The following is a 21,439-nucleotide window of genomic DNA, read 5'->3' on the forward strand; positions in this document are numbered from 1 at the left end:
TAGATGCATAGATTACTGATTATAGTAATTTATGAATAAGACTACATCAATTTATTAATCATTGTGTGACTTTGACCCTAGCTTCCTCTAGCGAACCCTAACCATTCCTAGCTGCCTCTAGCGTATCTTAACTATCCTCAGTTACGTCTAACACACCATATCTATCCCTCAGTAACCTCTCACTAACCCCAACTACCCCTCAGCTACATCTGACAAGTATCCCTCAGTATCTTCTCACTGTATCCCTCAGTTGCGTGGGCCAAACGCTCATCTTGTCCCTTTATCATGTGACGAGCAGTGTGGGTCGTGTTCCAGCTAACTATAACTTAGCTTAACTTGTCCTAACTAACTCCAACTAAGTCTGTGTACTTTTACCTGTCCCCCCAGCATGTGACCATCAGTGTGGGTCGTGTTCTGGTCCGGGCGTCTGTCTGTCCTGTCGGGACCCTGCTAAGGTGCTGCTGTTCGGGGAGTGTCAGTACGAGCGCTGTGCCCACCAGTACTACCTCAACACCACCACACGCACCTGCACAGGTACCCCTCAACACAACCACACACACCTGGAGAGCTACACCTCAACACAACCACACACACCTGTACAGTTACCTCTCAACAACACCACACACACCTGTACAGTTACCTTTCAACACAACCACACACACCTGGAGAGGTACCCCTCAACACCACCACACGCACCTGCACTGGTACACCTCAACGTCACCACACACACCTGAACAGGTACCCTTCAACAACACCACACACAGTACAGGTACCTCTCAACACCACCACACACACCTGTACAGTTACCTCTCAACAACACCACACACACCTAAACAGGTACCTCTCAACACCACCACACACACCTGTACAGGTACCTCTCAACACCACCACACACACCTGTACAGGTAGCTCTCATCAAAACCACACACACCTGTACAGGTCCCTCTGAACACAGCCACACACACACACACACACCTGTACAGTTACCTCTCAACACCACCACACACACCTGGAGAGGTACACCTTAGCATAACCACAAACACCTGCACAGGTACCCCTCAACCCCACCACACTTACCAGTACTACCTCAACACCACCACACGCACCTGCACAGCTACGCCTCAACACCACCACACACACCTGCACAGGTACCACTCAACACCACCACACACACCTGCACAGGTACCCCTCAACACCACCACACACACCTGTACAGGTACCTCTTAACACCAACACACACACCTGTACAGGTACCTCTTAACACCAACACACACACCTGTACAGGTACCTCTCAACACCACAACACACACACACACACCTGTACAGGTACCTCTCAACACCACCACACGCACACACCTGTACAGGTACCTCTCAACACAACCACACACACCTGTACAGGTACCTCTGAACACAACCATGCACACCTGTACAGGTACCTCTGAACACAACCACATACACATGTACAGGTACCTCTCAACACCACCACACACACCTGTACAGGTACCTCTCATCACAACAACACACCTGTAAAGGTACCTCTCAACACCACCAAAAACACCTGTGCAGGTGGGCCTCAACACAACCACACAAACCTGGAGAGGTACTTCTCAACACCACCAGCCACACCTGCACCGGTTTGCCTTTAATCCACCACACAGACCTGCACAGGTACACCTCAACACTATCACATATACACCTGCAAAGGTACCTCTCAACACAACCACACACATCTGGAGAGGTACACTTCAACACCACCACACACACATACACCGGTTCACATTGAATCTACCACACACACCTGCACGGATATGTCTCAACACCCAAACACACTTCATCCATACTCAAATAACATTCATGAAGTCCGAGACATGTGTTCTAGGTATCATTCATACCTCATTATCATATTGAGGATTGACCTGGTATGTATATTAGTAACATTCCATGTTTCTTATTTCACTTCCAGTTATTTAATCTAAGGGTGAATAGTTGGAGGTGTTGTGGACAGCATTGGTAAATATGTAGATGCAAAAATATGACATGAATAATTCAGCTGAATATGTGGAGTTCTTCTGAAAAAGCATACAGCTGAGTGTATTCTCTCTATCCAGGGCCAAATGCTGCATTTACTCCTTTTTTTTTGGAAAAAAACTATTTCATATTCACTGCACAATTTTTTGTTCTCTGGCTCATATATACAGTATTCATATATATTTATATGTACCCCCTACAGAAGGTGTGCCTAGAAGACATGTTATGTATGTTTTTTGTGAATTGAATGGATCTTTATGGTCTCCAGCTTCATGGTTGTCCATGGAGATATGATGAGCTGTGGGTTAGATGATGCTCTGGAGTGTGTCTACTGAGAGGTTGTGATGCTGTGGGTTAGATGAGGCTCTCTGTAGTGTCTCTGCTGAGAGGTTGTGATGTGTGCGGGGTTAGAATATCTGCAACCTATTGACTATACTACAGTTTACTGTCTCTTACTAAAGATTAGTTTGCTTTATCTTCCTTAAGAATTCAATCCTCTAATGCAGGGGTCTTCAACGTTTTCCAGGCCAAGGACCCCCAAACTGACGGAGAGATGGAGCGGGGACCCCCTACTTATATATTGTATATAATTGTGTTTTATATTAAACTATCCTTCTTCTTAATTGAAGGAGCAGGCAGAGAAAAGCTCTCTCCATCGGGTCAAAAGTGTCCATGTAAATGTGGCTAGTGTGTTGGATTCATGTTAATGTGTATTTAAAGACATTTCAATTTGTGGAAACAATTGCGGGGGGGGAATATAAAAAAAAGTCTAATCAACCAAAACGTTTGCGACCCCCCTGCAGTACCTCTGCGGACCCCCTAGGGGTCGCGGACCCCCGGTTGAAGACCTCTGCTCTAATGGTCTCTGTTGTAACTCTTTTGAATGTTGAATGTGTGTCATTGATCATGTCTTGTGTCTGTTTGGTTCCTGCAGAGTGTGAGTGGAGGTGCAACATGTGTGTGGGTCCTCAGCCCACTGACTGTCTCCAGTGCATGGAGGGCTTTGTCTTGCAGCACGATGTCTGCACACCCACATGCACCCCAGGGTCCTTCCAGAGAGGGGAGCGCTGCTTTGGTCAGTCCCCCCCCCCCCCCCCCCCCCCACACACACACACAAAAACACTGACTCACTCACTCACTCACTCACTCACTCACTCACTCACTCACTCACTCAAAACACCAAAATTCGCAAAAAAACTTTTACGCTCGCTTGAGGTGGTTTTTGACTCATGCGAAAGAGAGTAAATGGGAAAAATGGGAGATGGAAACACGCTTTTCAAAACAGCTGTGACATAGCGAACAATGAACACACAGGACTGACAATGACTTTCTGATTTCCGCATAACTACCGGCCACATTAACCCTGCCAACATCAACATCAGCGTCAATATATATATATATTTTTAAGAGTTTGTATGCAAAGACATCCTATATCATATAAATAAATAAATAAATACATATATATTAGTGCTGTCAAGCGATTAAAACATTTAATCACGATTAAACGCATTAATGTCATAGTTAACTCACGATTAATCGTGAGTTAATTATTTTTTCTATGCTAAATATCCCTTGATTTCTTTGTCCCATTAATTTTCTCATTTGAATGCTCTTATCATCATGGAGAAGTGCATCGGCTTGCCTTGTGCAAATGTGCATATACTGATCAAAACAGGACGATGCAAAAAAAAGCCTATAGCGCAATTAAACGATGAACATACAAACATACTGCCTTGAACATAGCAGTCAGGCTACTTCCTCTTTGTTTTGAGCCAAAGAAATTAAATAAATAAATAATAATAATAATTAAATAAATAAATAAATTGCGTTAATCGCGTGATAAAAATATTAACGGCGTTAAAATTGGTTTGCGTTAACGCCGTTAATAACGCGTTTAACTGACAGCACTAATATATATATATATATATATATTAGTGCTGTGAGCCAAATATTAGTGCTGTGAGCACTAATATATATATATATATATATATTAGTGCTGTCAGTTAAACGCGTTAAGTAGTTCTAAGTCAAATTGTCAATTTAGCCTTCAAAACGAGAGCTGGTAAATTGTGAAAAATACCTTAAACTGTCATCAGACAGTCTATATGCTATAGACCATAGAGTATCTGTTGTATAAAGGCTGGGACGAACTTCGAATTATAAATATGTACAATGTATCCTTTAAATACGTCCATGGAACAGATGGCCAATGTGAATAAAAGATACGTGTGGACCGATGAAAAGGTAAAACTTTTCCTTGCTCTCATCGAAGGCATTTCAGATGGAAAACAATAACACAATTCCACTATATATCAGGACCTAAGAGAGAGCATGTTATCAAAAGGATACGAAAAGCCCTGGAATGTGTGTAGTTTTCCCCTCCAACCACGTGATCACCTAATTCTAATTTATTTTTTGCGAACTTTCTAAAGATTAACTTTCTCAAGATTTTAGATGGAAACGTGACTAGTAAGAGTGAGTATTTCGTCTCCCTCTTTGAGAGTTGATGTGATGTAATTAAGATAAATCATAAGAACCTTAAGATCCTAAGATCTGAGGGATGAGCGGATATCAAGGTAAACAGATCTGAATGGCTTCTCTCTTACCACTGTATCTGAAGTGAAACAGAGCTTCAAACACGTTCCTCCCCCTCCTCTCCTTCGTCTTACACAGACATAGAGGAAGAACCATTCGATTTTTTTCTGCAATACAGTTGTAGAACTGAAGCCTGAATCTACTGTTTTGAGCATCACATCATGTATATTGAAGAGGGAGGGAGGCTGCAGAAGTTACACAGCCTGGGAGAATACCACAGGCCTGCCTAAGAGAAGGGAGCCCTCTAGTGGAGGATGAGGAGGTGTTAACAGCAGGTGTTAACTGTGTGTGTGTGTGTGTGTGTGTGTGTGTGTGTGTGTGTGTGTGTGTGTGTGTGTGTGTGTGTGTGTGTGTGTGTGTGTGTGTGTGTGTGTGTGTGTGTGTGTGTGTGTGTTTGTGCGTGTGTATCCTGTGTATGTCCAGGCTGTGATGCCCACTGTGCTGAGTGCCGGGGCCCGGCGGCTTGCCTGCGGTGCCAGCCCCCCTACGCTCTGCTGGCTGGTCAGTGTGTGCTAGACTGTGGGCGGAGTCACTTCCTTGACGCCTCTTCCCAAGTATGCCGACGTAAGGACCTTTTTTACGTGTTTAAGAATCTATGCAATTGATGCAGCACATTTTATTCATCCAAAATATACAAAATGTATGAAATGAAGATGGTTAACCGGATCCTTTCACACTGGGAAATCAAGGCATTAACAATGCAGGATTATGGGTACATTCCCCATGTAGTTAGGTGCAGTAGTGAATAGGAATGTGTGTGTGTGCGTTTGCGTGCGTGCATGTGTGTGTGTGTGTGTGTGTGTGTGCAGCGTGTTCCTCAGACTGTGTGGTTTGTGAAGACGTGGGCCACTGCAAGACTTGTGGCGACCAGACTTTCCTGATAGGAGGGTACTGCACCGCTGACTGTGGACACGGTTACTACGGCAACAAGAAAACCAGGAGCTGCCAGGGTGAGGATCTAGCTCAGTGATGAACTCTTTTGATTCATGGGCCTACTCATAGGGCTGTCTTACCAATTCAATAAGAAACATCCAGGCCCCACCCACTACAGTCCCATGGATGCTAACACCAAATCCTATTGGCTATCCTACGACTAGGAAGTCCCCCGAAACAGCCTCAAAATAATCAATACATGGTATAGAAAAAGCAGTTTGCCAAATGCACTTTGGATGCTGTTCTACATCCGGTTGTGTTTCGAAGTAAGCAAGCCAGCATGCTTTTTTGGCTATTCTTTCCCACAAGCTTCTGCTCCGCAGCAAAAGATACGTCCCATCGACTGAGCCTGTGAAATTGGATGGGTGGCACTAAAGGTGTGCTAATGAGTGAAATCACCTTGAGTATGTCCCGATTGTATGCACACTGTGTGCAACAGTCGTACTTTGTATGGGTAGCTACAGTACGTACTACATGTAAAAAGAAAAGGTATGTCATTTGGAACGCAGCCATTGTAGTTAAACTGGCCTTTATTAGCAGCATTCAATACTTCATAAATTACAATAACACAAATAATGATTCATACATTAAATACAATAAATATATTAATTAATAGCAAGGGTAACATCATTTTATGATAAAAGACAAAGATGTGTTTCTCTCTCTCTCTCTCTCTCGTTTCCTCTCGTTCCCTCTCCCTCTCTCGCTCCCTCTCTTTCCCTCTCCCTCTCTAATGTATCCTCTCTGTCTCTTTCCCCAGGTGACCTTCACCCTCCCACCCTGAGTGTGAACGGTTCACTGCTGGTCCCGCTGGGTGGCTCTGGCCCCCTGGGGGTCGGCCTGCTGGTGGTCCGAGACCCCGACAGCCCTCCAGACGCCCTATTCCTCCAGCTGATCCTCGCCCCCGCCGCCGGGAAACTCCTGCTGCTCGGGGGAGGGAGGGGAGGAGAGGGGAGGAGGGAGCTGCTCCAGGGAGGCTCCTTCACCCTCAACCAGCTCCACAACGGGCAGGTGGTGTACGAACACACCCAGGACCAGCCGCGGTACGGAGGGGGAGATTGAGCCAGTATGTGAATGTGTGTGTGTGTGTGTGTGTGTGTGTGTGTGTGTGTGTGTGTGTGTGTGTGTGTGTGTGTGTGTGTGTGTGTGTTTGAGTGAGTGTGCGAAATGTACACTAATGCACATGTGCAGATTTTATTTTAATTCTGCTGATTATAAACCTGTGGGTGTGCTTGTGTTTTTATGTGTCTGTCTCTCTTTCGGTGTGTGTGTGTGTGTGTGTGTGTGTGTGTGTGGGTGTGTGTGCGCGCAGGAGAGACCAGTTCACTCTGCGTGTCGCTGACCCTCAGCTGCTGTCTCAGATGGAGACGGTTGCAGTCCAGGTTGTCTCTACACAGGTACACACACTAGCCGCGTTTACATGGACACATCTATGCCGCATAGATTTCTATGCGGCATAGAAAATGGTCATGTATACGCCTCATTCGGAATACAATTATCTGTGCGGCATAGATTCTATGCCGCATAGAATAGGTGGTGTAGTCCGTTTTAAATCGCCATGTATACACTTATTCCGCATAGATTGGGGTTTAACTTAGAGCAGCCGCAGTAGTTCGCAATTGGTCCACTGAGCTCCGTCGGTACTTTTAAGCACACCGAACTTCACCGCTGTCAAGGAAAGTGGATTTATTGCCTGATTCACGTCTTTGTTATCACTCCGTAAAAGTAGTCCGGTAAGCGTGTCCGGTTGCTAAGCGACGGGACATGGGTGTTTATTAATGACGTGTCCGCGCGCGTCCGAGATAACTGTAAATGAGTAGTACTAGTAAAAGTAGTAAAAGTACAGCCTGCAAAAGTACTAGTACTAGTACTTTTGCAGGCTGAACGTTAAAATACTTCTTAACTTAGAGAGATGGCACTGCAGTAGTGCGCAATTGGACCTTCGAGGATTCCTGGTCACTAAATTCCCGTAAGACCACTCTCTCCCACCAGTCTTGGCTGCGGACTCGCATCCAAATTCCTCTTGTTTGCGGCGGAGCTTAGGGTAAATATAAAGATCTGACGAGAAATTGACGTTGCGGCGCTGTCCTCCTCCTTCTTAATTGCAGGAGCAGGCAGAGAAAAGCTCTCTCCTGCTGTGCTTTCATTAAAATCAAATTTAAAATCCCCGATAGTGATAAGACATCCATTATGTCGCCGCCGGTCCAGAGACGTGTCAGGTGTGCGCGAGAGACATAACGGACACTTTTGTTACTGCCATGTATACAGTACATTCGGAACACATTTTAGGAACAGATCTATGCCGCATAGAAATCTATGCGGCATAGATCTGCCATGTAAACGCGGCTACTGTTGATACAGACATACAAAACCTGAGTGCCTGAGGACTGAGTCTGACTTCAGCAGAAGGCGGATGACACGCACGCACGCACGCACGCACGCACGCACACACACACACACACACACACACTCACACACACACCAGCAGTGCAGGGCAATACGTTTGACCTTTCAGATTCTTCGGTTCAATTCATTTTACATTTCTGCATTTTTAGCAATGCTTTGCGCTTTTCATTAAGCTGTCACTTTATTTGTTTCCAACCATTTACATTTTCTTTAATGGTGTGCACTGTGCATGTTTATATTGCTTTTCCATTTAGACTATTTTTTTTTCTATTTAGACTTTTTCACTTGATTTAAGCCATTTAACGTTTCTTTAAGTCTTAATCGATGTGGCTTTATTAATAAATATTTTCAACCTCACTTTGCACTACAGCACTCACCGCATTTTCTGCAGGAAATGCATTTTCTAGTTACATAATGACATAGTTACTTGTGTAATTAGTTACTTAGTTAATTGGTTCATGGGTTACTTGCAAACTTGTGTATTTATGGTTCCTGTGTCCCAGCCTCCTAAGGTGCTGTTTCTGGCCCCTCTGCTGGTGGATGCTCCGGGTGCTATGGCAACAATCACTAAGGCAGTGCTCCACCTGGAGGACCCCGACAACGCAGCCGAGGTGCTACTGGTGGTGCTGGAGCCACCCCAGCACGGCCGCATCGCTCATCTCCATGGTAATAGGGAGCTGGGGAGGTTCGGTCTGGATCAGCTGAGCCGGGGACAGGTGGTGTACCTCCACGATGGCTCCCCCACCTACAAGGACCTCTTCATGCTGCAGGTCAACGATCGGCACCACTACCTGAACGTCCCCATTCAGGTCCTCATCTCACACAGGGTAGGCCCTGGTTCCTCTACCTGTCGCCCTTTCTATGTCCCTGTCTCTCTCTCTGTCTACCTACCTACCTGGACCTCTGTTCGGCCTCTGCTTATCAGCAGAGGCCCAACTCACTTTGGCCGTGCACATGCATAACACAAACTTGGACGCACACACACAGAAACACACCACACATAGAAACACACACACACAGGCTGACATAGACTAATGCATGCAGATATCTTATATAGGTACGTTTCAGCTTGTGTTTGTGTGTGCACATATACATGGGACTGACCTGTATTGAGTTGTCAAGGATCAATTTATTTTCCTAAATACATTTTTGTGCCTTATTTTGTTGTTTCGCTGGCAAAGCTGGACTTGAATGATTTATTTCTTTTGCAAAGAATCATTACAACTTTCAAGCTGTTAGGCTGTTGCTAAAACTCTTGTCAGGCCATTGTTTGGCTGTTGCTCAGGCTGTTGCTAGGCTGTTGTTACGCTGTTGCTGGGCTGTTAGGACGCCGTTAAGGCTGTGACTAGGATGTTGCTAAGACTGTTGTTAGGATGGTTGCAGGGCTGTTGTCTGGTCGTTGCTGAGGCTGTTGCTGAGGCTCTTGTTGAGGCTGCTGTTAGGCTGTTGGTGAACTGTTTGTAAGGCTTAATCTTAACTAAACATTGTTATTATCCTGCGAACTCTTCCAATGGCTGATATGTGTTATGTATGCATTGCTTTCTAAATCCTATCTTTTATCTTCAGTCATGCAATCAAGAAAGCAATCTATCATTTACAAACAGTCTACTCCCGGTTAATAATGCAAGCTACAATTTTGTAAGCAAAGCCATATTCAAAAGAGGGTACTGTGCACATATGTTTTGATTCAACACTAGTCTCATACTGACATGTCTAGCATTATTCTAGAGTCTAGATTTATGCTAGACAATGTAGAAATAATGGTGTTCCCAGAAATTTGGTCATCGCTTTTCCTTTAAATGTAGTATGTGTGTTTGTGGTCGGTGTTTGTACAGACCTTATCTCCAAAGATTCGCTCCATCCCAGTGTCATGGGTGAAGGAGGGGGGAATGGTTGAACTCAGCAGGAAGCACTTGAAGGCGGTGCTTCAGGGTACCGCCCCCGATGACATCATATACAGCATCATGCCTCTCGACGGAAAACCCGAACACGGTAACACCTCACTTGCTATTAACATGCTGATAACGTGTAAACAGAATGATATTGACAAATACATGCATAAACATATGAGGATGCATTTGGATGCAAACAGCTAGAGTGATGAAGAGTGTCATAAACCGTGATCCTGACTCCTCCTACATATCCAGGTGAGGTTGTTCTGATACCCATGCCAGCGGACGCCCCAGCGTACTCCTCCTCCTCCTCTTCCTCCTCCTCCTCCTTCACCTCCACCTCCACCTTCACCCAGCAGGACGTCAATGACGGAGCTGTCTGGTACCGGCACTTTGGAGACGGCACCCAGCGAGACGCCTTCCACTTCCAGGTCAGTGTGAGGTGACTTCCTGGTCGCCCTGACAAAACGAGCGGGAGCTCATCAACACATGGTGAGCTCTCAGTGTTGCCCATGTATTCCTACGGACTTGAGCGCCGGTGAAGCTCTAAAGCATTGGTTCTCAAAGTGCGGCCCGCGGGCCAATGGCGGCCCGCGGAATCATTCCTGCCGGCCCGCAATGACATACATCAGTGGTTTTCAAACTGTGGGGCGCGCCCCCCCTGGGGGGCGCCAGAGTTCTTCAGGGGGGGCGCGACGTGAGAAAAAAATAAACCCGAAAAAAACCCTGAAAGTCGATGATTCAAATCATCAGTCGTACTTCTTCAACTGTAGAAGTAACATAACTAAATCAATTTTCAATCGTTTATCTTCGTGCAAACCATTTAACAAATCTACACACTTGTATCTTCAATAATATCGAAACAGAATTTCGATATAATTTAGAATTTCTTCAGAATCACAGTTTTAGTTTCATACCGCTTCGTTTTCAGCTGTTTTCATTGAAGACGTCTGGCCATTCTGATACACCTACTTCTAGACATCGTAACCAGTGCTTAATTTGAGGGGGAGCAAGGGGGAGCGCGCTCCGGAAGCTCTGACGCGCGCTCCGGAAGCTCTGACGTGCGCTCCGCCAGCTGGAGTGTGTGTGCAGTGGCGGTTTTAGGCACGGGCGAACCGGGCAGTCGCCCGGGGCGGCATATTTGTGGGGGGCGGCAAATGACATGGGTGGCGCCACGAGCAGTATAAAAAAAAATGCGCTGCGTAGCGGTTATCAATGAAGTACGACATAACATTGTGTGGGGAATAGGTACTCTGGCGCCCCCTGCTGCAGGCGTACACCCGTGTATAGATGGAATGAAACCCTCACTGAAGTCCGTAGGTTCACGATATAACCCCCCCCCCCCCCCCCCTTTTATTTTTATTATTAAATAAATATTAATTTAAATAAATATAAAGAGAAAATTCGACTCTCTCTAGCTTTCAATTAAATCCTTTTACATTTGTTAGTTTTAATCCGACTGTACATTATTTTGAAAGGGTGAGCCTCAGTTTCGTGATTTAGGCCTCACTTGACCTCACTCCCGGAGGTCCACGGTGCAATGTTTTTTTGACCACTGGGATGCTGACGGCGTTTCCCAGCAATTTTTTTTTTCCTTTGGCGGCCCTCAGTCAAATTTTAAATAAATTGGCCCTCAGTTGTCAAAACTTTGAGAACCCCTGCTCTAAAGCCTACCTTTGAAGCTACCCGGGACGTAGCCGAAAGCTCAGAATCCAAACCTTGATACTGCCCTCAGAGTTCAAACAATCTTTCTTTTGCACCCTAGTTGAAGCTGAACCCTTGAACTATGTCCAATCAGATTACAGCTCTGTTTGACATTCTAAAACCAACAGAAGCGATAATACATGTTCTATGAGATCTGAACACCCAACCTATGAGGTGATCATGTTTTGAATGCTTAAAGATCCCATATGTTTTTTTATGGCTAATGATTTAATTTGGGGATACTTCTAGAATAAAGTTACTTGCCTGTATGTTAAAAGGTTAACACTGTTATGCAAAATCAATTTCAGCATCTTTCAAAAACGGTCTGATTGGTATCATGTCGCTTTCCAGTCTGCTGTGATTGGTTGAACGCTTTGCGCGTGTGTAGCGTGGCACGGAATAAAAACCCACAGGCTCTGTCTGGTGCTACACATTTATTGTTTGGTCCTGCGAAATGGAAGAAAATGGATCGCAAGTCAACAATGGCCACACAGCACTCTTCGGTTGCGATACTGTACAGCGAATCTCACCGTCTGACGCCATCAAAATAATAACAAAATAACATAATGCCTAAGAAGAATCTCACCATCTCTGTAACTCTTATGTGTAATACTGTATGTTTACCAAAAATATCCCAAGTATCTGCAATAATACATGGATACTGCCTACTTATTAAATATAAACAAATGCAATAAAATAACCAAATTGTTAATTGCTTAATATTAGAGCTGTCAAGCGATTAAAATATTTAATCGTGATTAATCGCATTAATGTCATGGTTAACTCACGATTAATCGCGTTTAATCACAAATTATTTTTCTATGCTAAATATCCCTTGATTTTTTTGTCCCATAATTCTTCTCATTGTAATTATCTTATCAACATGGTGAAGTGCATCGGCTTGCCTTGTGCAAATGATTTTTTATTGATAACAACATTGGCATATACTGATCAAAACAGGACGATACAAAAAAAGAGCCTATAGTGCAATTAAACGACTGCTTTGAACAAATGTCATTTGAACATAGCAGTCAGACTACTGCTTCTATGTTTTGAGCCATTTTTTTTAAATAAAACAATTGCGTTAATCGCGCGATAATTGTATTAACGCCGTTAAAATTGGTTTGCGTTAACGCCGTTAATAACGCGTTTAACTGACAGCTCTACTTAATATATTATCAGACCTGAATTATAGCTAACTTATATTACAGTGGACCTTCTAATATTAATAAATATTTTACTATTGCCCACAGAATCAATTCAATAGGACACAATGGTTAAATGCAGTATAAACCCCTTGTAAAGAATTTCGGTGCATAGGACGGTCTTACTAGCGATCGCTCCTTAGGCCTTTCTACACTGCCAAGCCGGTTCGTTCGTGGCTTGGCACGCCCGGCAACTTCACCGTATTGTCTGTGTAAAACCAAGGGGCTTAAATCCCCCTTTCGTCACGGTGCGGGCTTTCTTGGTTCACTGGAGCAGGCGGGGCTGCGCACAGAGTCTAGAACTCCCGAATGTTTTACATTTTTTTTTAATGAAGACAACCGCATGCAAGAATGAGTTCATGTCTGAACATGTCTTTACAAGTGCAAAAACGCCAACATATTCTTCATATTGCTGACCACTAGTTTTTTATCCAGACAAAAGCCTCTTAAAGAACGTTCCTCTGCTTCTTTCTCGTAGATCGCACCATCTTTCAACGTCTAAATGCAACTGCATCATCTTCTCTCCCATGATGGTCAGCAGCTCGCAGATTTCACCGTCTCTCCAGTTAGAACTGCTCATGTTGATATCGCTGCGTTATTGTCTCTGTTGTAGAGACAACGCAGCAACACCTCTACCCAAGCCCCCCCCCCCCTCTGGAACTGCGGAGCGTCTAATCGCATTTAGCCTATACATCAAAAAGAAACTGCCAGTGTGTGTAGGGTCCGGGAGTGTAAAAACGTCTCTTGGTTCTGACCAAAGAAGAGCGCTTTGGAATCTCCATTACGCACCATTCCTGGCTGTGCATTATTCGTTTTTTTTATTTTTTTTAAGATTTTTTTTGGGTGGGCCTGTTGAACAGTAGGAACAGTCCTAGGGCCGTCAGGCCCACCCATAAAGGCCCATTCACACCCTACAGTAAATACGGATACGGACCGTTTCGTCCGGTCCCGGAGGTGTTTCGTCCGTCAATGGGTCCGTCGCCTCTGAGCTTACGAATCCGGAGTGCTCCGGGAGAAACGGAGCAATACCACCGGAAATCGAGGCGGCAGTATATAGTCAGAAGTCAGACCATTAGCGAAAATAGATAGAGTAGTATAATATCTGATATGTATATATATTGTGTTTAACATTTTATACTTATATTATACTATATACCTGACCTTTTTATTTTATTGTTCCCCTGCTTTGGCAATGAGTTGTAACTGGTCATTTAAAAATGGTGGCACCGCCGCCTAGGCCTACACTTTTTGCACCTGTTTTTTTGCAGATTTCGGATGACACAAAGCAAAATCATCTCCTCTACAAATGCCATGTTTGCGATTGTCGATGCCGTTAATTTGTGACACGACAGTCACTGCCCTCTAGAGCAGTGGTTCTCAACTGGCACGAGGCGTTACGCCACGTGCCCACTGCCTCCGTCCGTTGACTGATCCCCATTGACGTTGAATGGGGACGGACGCATAATGCATTGTGGTTCGGTGTGCTCCGTCAAAAAGTTGAACAATTTTCAACTTTTTCGGCAATGACGGATTGTCATTCAATCAGATCGCGTATGCAAATTTAAGCACTGTGACACTACTCGGGCTCTGACGACCCTGGAAAGCTCCCCCATCCGTCAGCCACGCCTTCCGACGTCCTTTGACTGACGGTAGAGGGCCTTTCTTGGTGTGGCCGAATATGCCCCCTGGCTCGGACTTAGATTTTTCTAGCTTAGCAGACGTAAAACATGTGCGTCATATCAGTGGCGGACTCTGACTATTTGAAGGGCAGGGGCGAAAAAATAAAAAGGGCACATTCTGCACAACATGGGGCCCAACCAGCGTGCAAAAAGCTATGGTGCATCATGTTTGGCACTTTCTCTCGTATTCACCACTCTTGAGGGCACTTTTTCAACCATGGAGGCACTGTAAGGGCATTAAGAGGGCACTCATTGAGGCACGTTATCGAATTTTCTTGTTTTAAAGGGCTCATCTTCATAATTTATTGTATGAAGGGGCACCAGAGGGCACCCAATACATTTTTTCACATGTAAAGGGGGGGCGACGACTGCGTCATATAACAGTCTAAGGCAAAGGGAAAAGTCGAAAGTGAGTAGTCAACCCTTTAAAGGAGACATATTATGGTGTTTTCCCAACAAGTAAACATAGTATTTGAGTTCCAGAAAACATGTTTTTGAAGCTGTTTGCTGGAAATAGCTTTTAGGAAAAAAAATATTGTCTACCGCTATTCCCCTCTGTTCCAGTCCCTTCAGAATGCGCTGTTTCTGGTGTCTATTGATGCAAATGAGCTGCTGCCCATTGACCACTGAGCTGTCGGACTGATACACAGCATGGAAGAGAAGGGGTTGTTGCCGTTGCTGACTCCTGGAGCTCTATATCTATATTATATAATATAACATAATAATAATATTATATACGGGTATTTATATAATCAATCTAATTATGTAAGCCCCTTTTTATCAGGTAAAAACATCTAATTTGCTGAAATTGAGTGATAGGTTATACAATTAAGAACAAACAACGGTGGGCCTTTAACTAATTTACATATTTTTTTAAATTCAATAATGTATTATTATTATTTTTTTACAAACCTTAATTTTTGGTGCCCCCTCAGGTACTTGGTGCCCTACGCACTCTGCATATAGGGAGCGGCGGGCCTGGTCTGACGTCTCTGGTACTTCCACAAGTAAAGACTCGTAGTGGGGGATATCTCGGCCATGGTTGAGAAGAATTCGGGGGAAGAAACTTTGGCATTGACTCTCTGAAGTCCATGAACCGCGACATGGAGAAGAAAAGGATTTTACTCCGGGAGCTGAGCTGCCGGACTGCTTCCGAGCTCCCCGCGCCGGAGCTGCCGGCCGCCGTCGAAGCCGTCCTGCCGCAGTCCGGCAGCAGTCCGGCAGCTTGGGCTGGGCGGTGTACTCCGGGAGCTGAACTGGCGCCGAAGCTAGGTGGCAGCTCCAGCGGACTAGCAGCTCCGGCGGACAAGCAGCTTCGGCTGGGGTAGCTCGGCGGCAGTCCGGCAGCTCAGCTCCGGGAGAACAATCCCTTTCTACTCCATTTGTCTCCTCCTCCCGACTTCCCTTCGGCGGCAGCTCCGGTGGGGTGAGCAGTCGTAAACTACGACTGCTCTGTTACTACATATTACTATAAATGTTAATAAATGTTTTGTTGTGTGTGTGTGTGTGTGTGTGTGTGTGTGTGTGTGTGTGTGTGTGTGTGTGTGTGTGTGTGTGTGTGTGTGTGTGTGTTTTCAGGTGTCTAAGGAGGGCTCACCTGACCTCCAGGGTGACCCCCAGGTTTTCTCCATCGGGGTCCTCTCCCAGGGACCCGGAGTCCCCCAGCTGGACCCAGACTGCCAGCTCCAGCTCACGGTAAGAACATGGGACACAGGCCTGATTTAAACACTCAAGAGTCCTGTGTTACTGATATAATAATTCCCTATTAATATGTGTATGTTATTAATGTGTGTGTGTGTGTGCGTGTGTGTGTCTTTGTGTGGGTGTTCCAGGCTTTAGAGGACCAGGTCACAGAGATAACGTCCTCAGCGTTGTCGTTCATCGACTCTGAATCTCCAAGCCACAAACTGATCTACAACATCACCACTCCATTAATGCCAGGACAAGGTCTCCCTCTCTCTCTCTCTCTTTCTTTCTTTCTTTCTTTCTTTCTTTCTTTCTTTCTTTCTTTCTTTCTTTCTTTCTTTCTTTCTTTCTTTCTTTCTTTCTTTCTTTCTTTCTTTCTTTCTTTCTTTCTTTCTTTCTTTCTTTCTTTCTTTCTTTCTTTCTTTCTTTCTTTCTCTCTCTTTCTTCCTCTCCCTCTCTTTCTTCCTGGCTGTATGACTTTCTGTCTGTTAGTCTGGCTGTCTGTATGTATGGAATCATTCAGACCAAATCAGGAGTTGCGGTGAAAACTCTAGTCCAGCCCTTCATTTGGTTGGCTGTGCATTTCGGTGCTCAGACAGGAAGACGCCCAGGGGAAGAAGAACCTTGTTCACCCTGTAGCGTTAGAATCATTGCATTCTGCTGTTCATCTTCTAGAGTTAGCATGGTAGGACACCGCTGTCTACTGAGCAACTGTGAAGATGGAGGAGAGACTGATCGCTGCTGTGTTGTCCTCTCCAGAGCTGTACAACCCTGCCATGAGGGAGTGGTTACAGATCCCATACCATACTTTTTAAGGGTTAATAATTGCCTTTGGGGCTTACTACTAGGACAGGGTTATATGTGTGTATGTTTCAAATACCCCTTATTATTCTCACACGGTTTATCATTGGCAAAACCAATTTCAGCGCCTTTAAAAAAATTATCTGTTTTGTATCATGTTGCTTTAAGGCCCGCCTCCCGAGTAGCCCAGTCTGCTATGATTTGTCAGAACGCCCACTCTGTTGCTATTGGTCGAAAGGCTTTGCGTCTGCAATTTCACACCCCCGAGAAGTTGTCAACATTGTGGGTAGCCGGGAGCCGGGACTTCTGCACTTCAGCACCGCTCACTGCACAGTCTGACGTCACAATGTTGCAGAAGTAAAGGTTGAGCACAAACAAGCTGTTTCACGCAATTATGGATGGGCATTCTCAGAGGGCACGAATACTCGCCCTGGCTCAGACTTCGATTTTTCTAGCTTTGCAGATGTAAAACATGTATCCATACGTCATATAACAGTGTAAATGCAAAGGAAAATGGAAAAAAATAATGCCTTTGTCCGGTGAGGGACACTCCAACATTGCAGCAGCAGTGTGCGCTTATCGCCGCGATGCCTGATGTGGTCTGAATGAGCCCATTGCTCTGGGTCTGGTGCTGGGGTCTGAATGAGCCCATTGCTCTGGGTCTGGTGCTGTGGTCTGAATGAGCCCATTGCTCTGGGTCTGGTGCTGTGGTCTGAATGAGCCCATTGCTCTGGGTCTGGTCCTGTGCCTCATGTGTTCTCATGCTGATGTCCCCTCTCTGTCTCTCTCTGTGGACCCAGGGGCGATCGAGCACCGGGACGTTCCGTACCAAGCAGTCAGGTTCTTCTCGCAGGCCGACGTGGACGATGGAAAGATCCTGTATCGCCCCCCCTCAGCCCCCGCCCACCTGCAGGAGCTGTACCAGTACTCCTTCACTGGTACACACACACACACACACACACACACACACACACACACACACACACACACACACACACACACACACACACACACACACACACACACACACACACATTATTACACACACACACACACACACACACACACACACACACACACACACACACACACACACACACCCCTACACACTCACACACAAACACACACACAAACACACACACAAAAACACATTAATATACATACCCACACACAAATGCACACACACACAAATGCACACACACAAACGCACACACGCGCGCACGCGCCCACACACACATACACACACACACACACACACACACACACACACACACACACACACACACACACACACACACACACACACACACACACACAAACACATACAGGAATTGTGTGGTTTTCATAACATGTCTTATTCCAACAGGCTTACCAGAGTCACTCAACATCTATTTCTCAGGTACACACACCTCCTCTCCTCCTCTACACACACCTCCTCTCCTCCTCTATACAAACCTCCTCTCCCCCTTCCTCTCCTTTCCTCCACTCTTCTCTCTCATCTCTTCATCTCCTCCTCTTAACCACCTCCCCTCCTCACCTCTCTTCTCTCTCCATCTCCTCCTCTCGACCACCTCCCCTCATCTCCTGTCTTCTGGTTTTATTCTTCCTTCCCTTGAACATTCCTCAAGGTGCAGTAGGGTTTCAAGATGGACATCCACCTTCAATTCCTCTTCCTCTTTCCTCTATCAATTCCTTTCTTTTTATTTCCTTTCTCTCCCTCTCCTCCTTTAAAAACCTAAAAGTGTGAAGTCATGTAATGTTACTGAGTGTGTGTGTGTTGATTAATTTGTATATTGATAGATAAATGTCATTCAATGTGTACATGAATATGTGTATGAACAGGACTTATTGTCTATGAATGTGTAAACTTATGTGTGTATGAATGTGTGAATCATGTGTATGAATGTGTGCATGAGTGTACATTCCATGAGTGTGTGTGTGTGTGTGTGTGTGTGTGTGTGTGTGTATGTATGTATGTATATATTCATGTGTATCCTGTTTATGCATGTGTGTGAGCGCAGTATCCGATGGAGAGTACACCACTGGAGTGCTGGACTTCTCCATCCTCCTGCTCTCCAACCACCAGCAGCCTCCTGTCTTCCAGGTCCTCCGACCCCAGCTGGAGGTCAGCCCGGAGGGAAGGGCAAGCTTGGGTAACACACACACACACACACCTACACACACACACACACACACACACACACACACACACACACACACACACACACACACACACACACACACACACACACACACACACACACACACACACACACACACATACACACACACACACACCTACACACACACACACACACACATACACACACACACACACCTACACACACACACACACACACACACACACACACACACACACACACACACACACACACACAATGTATATAATGTATATGGTATATAATGGATATAATCATGTGCTTGTAGGAGGTCAGCAGCTGGCGGTAGCAGACGCGGACACATCTCCTGATGATCTGGAGTTTGAGGTGGTTAAGACGCCCCTGAATGGAAGGCTGCTACACTCGGACATCCCCATGAAGACTGGTACACACACACGAACACACACACACCCTCTCACACACACACACACACACACACACACACACACACACACACACACACACACACACACACACACACACACACACACGCATGAAAACTGGTATACACCACACACACACACGCACGCACGCACGCACGCACGCACGCACGCACACACACACACACACACACACACACACACACACACACACACACACACACACACACACACACACACACACACACACACACCAACGAAAACTGGTTGACACACATGCTGTGGTACCACAAACCCATCCTCCCAGGTGCGATTGATCCATGACACTTGTTTTAACAGGTGAGGTGTTCAGCTTCAGCGACGTGACGAGGAACTCTCTTCAGTACCAGCACACCGTGCTCTCCAAGCAGGAGGACGCCATCACCTTCTCTGTCAGCGATGGCATCTCCATGGCAACCACTGTGGTGCAGGTGGTGATCCTTGAGGCGGGGGCTGACGGACCCAGGAAGGATCCGGGGTCGGTCTTGTCCCTGGAGGTCGGGGAGAAGAGCAGCACCGTGCTGCGGCGCTCGCACCTAGCGTATACGGTAACACACCAAGCTAGACTAGCCTACACTGTAATACACCTATCTGTTAGCCTATCCTACAATGTAAATCACCTAGCTGGTAGCCTATCCCACACATTGTAACACACCTAGCTGGTACCCTATCTTAAACTTACCACACCTAGCTGGTAGCCTACCAGCTGGGCGCCCAGCATGATGTACATAGTAATACACCTATTTGGTAGCCTTTCCTACACTGTAACACACTTGGCTGGTAGCCTAGCATACACAGTAATAAACCTAGTCGTTAGCCTAGCCTGCACGGTAACACAACTAGCCATTAGCCTAGCATTACAGTGAGTCCACCTATACCCATGATATAAGTTGAGCTAACAACAATGAGCTCTGGGGATGTCCGATTGCTGGAAGGCTACAACAGTCCACACCTCCAGGCTTAAGTTGGGACGGTGGTCTTCTGCCTGTAGGACAACTCGTCTCCAGACCAGCAGATCCGGATCCAGCTGGTCTCGGCCCCGATGTACGGCCTCTTGACCCGGGGACTGTCCCCCCAGGACCAGCAGGAGCTGGCGGAGTACTCAACCTTCACCATGGAGGACATTAATAAGCAGCGCATCCGGTAGCAACTCTCTCCTTCTCTGCTACTGTTGGTCATGTAGAACCAGCACTCACTTCCCAATTCATTACAGTTTCAGTTGAACTATAGTCAGAACCCTCTCTGTTAATCTCTTAGATTAGAAAATGAGTGTGACAGTTCCCATTTAAGGGAAGACCAAACCCTCAAACAACTTGTTATAGACTACATTTGATGTTATGGGCAACGTAGATTGATCCTGGTCAAAATCTTGAATGAAATGCATGTTTTAAAAATGTAGGATTAGATGTAAATCTAGACTTAACTTCCCCTGTATAGGTTAAAGGCATGCTGATGCATGCCTTGTCTCTAACAGGCGGATCAACACATTAGGGCTCCCCCCTCCCCTTCATCGAGATGGTGGGGGTTGATATTTTTGTGGGTAGGGCAGTCTGCCTGAACAGCAATACAACCCCAGGCCTGAAAATGAAAACAACACATCTAGCAGACAGGGGCCAGAGAAAGCCTTTTGAAAATGTATATATTTTGCAAGATCTGGGGATTTTAAACAACTATAGTGATAACAACAATATCCTCATATTCCTCAAAGACTTCTTGTAACAGAGTGGTTGGTCGGCAGAATGTAATGTAATGACCTTTACTAATGAAGAGACCAATATCTCTCTCATCAGGAGATTCTTGATGAGGTTTTCTCTTCTGAAGCGACCAGGAATGCCCACATCTCCAACACAAGACAAATATTAGTGATGCAGGATTGTAGAGCAGAGTAGAGGGAACAAAGCTATCAGCATT

General features: G+C 45.6%; 1 protein-coding gene across 2 annotated transcripts in view; it reads left to right on the plus strand.

The window, feature by feature from the left end:
* Positions 1-21,439, plus strand: part of fras1 (Fraser extracellular matrix complex subunit 1) — a 159,418-nt gene that overhangs the window by 97,551 nt on the left and 40,428 nt on the right. For both annotated transcript variants that reach the window (XM_030358483.1, XM_030358484.1), the window contains exons 22-38: positions 388-534; positions 2,963-3,103; positions 5,047-5,187; positions 5,433-5,573; positions 6,317-6,599; positions 6,869-6,953; positions 8,466-8,789; positions 9,798-9,954; positions 10,110-10,285; positions 16,021-16,137; positions 16,275-16,389; positions 17,730-17,867; positions 18,296-18,328; positions 18,951-19,082; positions 19,378-19,494; positions 19,829-20,076; positions 20,520-20,671. In XM_030358483.1, coding sequence (XP_030214343.1) covers positions 388-534; positions 2,963-3,103; positions 5,047-5,187; positions 5,433-5,573; positions 6,317-6,599; positions 6,869-6,953; positions 8,466-8,789; positions 9,798-9,954; positions 10,110-10,285; positions 16,021-16,137; positions 16,275-16,389; positions 17,730-17,867; positions 18,296-18,328; positions 18,951-19,082; positions 19,378-19,494; positions 19,829-20,076; positions 20,520-20,671 — 2,647 coding nt within the window. The remainder of the gene's footprint in view (positions 1-387; positions 535-2,962; positions 3,104-5,046; positions 5,188-5,432; positions 5,574-6,316; positions 6,600-6,868; positions 6,954-8,465; positions 8,790-9,797; positions 9,955-10,109; positions 10,286-16,020; positions 16,138-16,274; positions 16,390-17,729; positions 17,868-18,295; positions 18,329-18,950; positions 19,083-19,377; positions 19,495-19,828; positions 20,077-20,519; positions 20,672-21,439) is intronic.

Source organism: Gadus morhua, chromosome 6 (assembly GCF_902167405.1).
Source record: "Gadus morhua chromosome 6, gadMor3.0, whole genome shotgun sequence".
Taxonomy (NCBI): Eukaryota; Metazoa; Chordata; class Actinopteri; order Gadiformes; family Gadidae; genus Gadus; species Gadus morhua.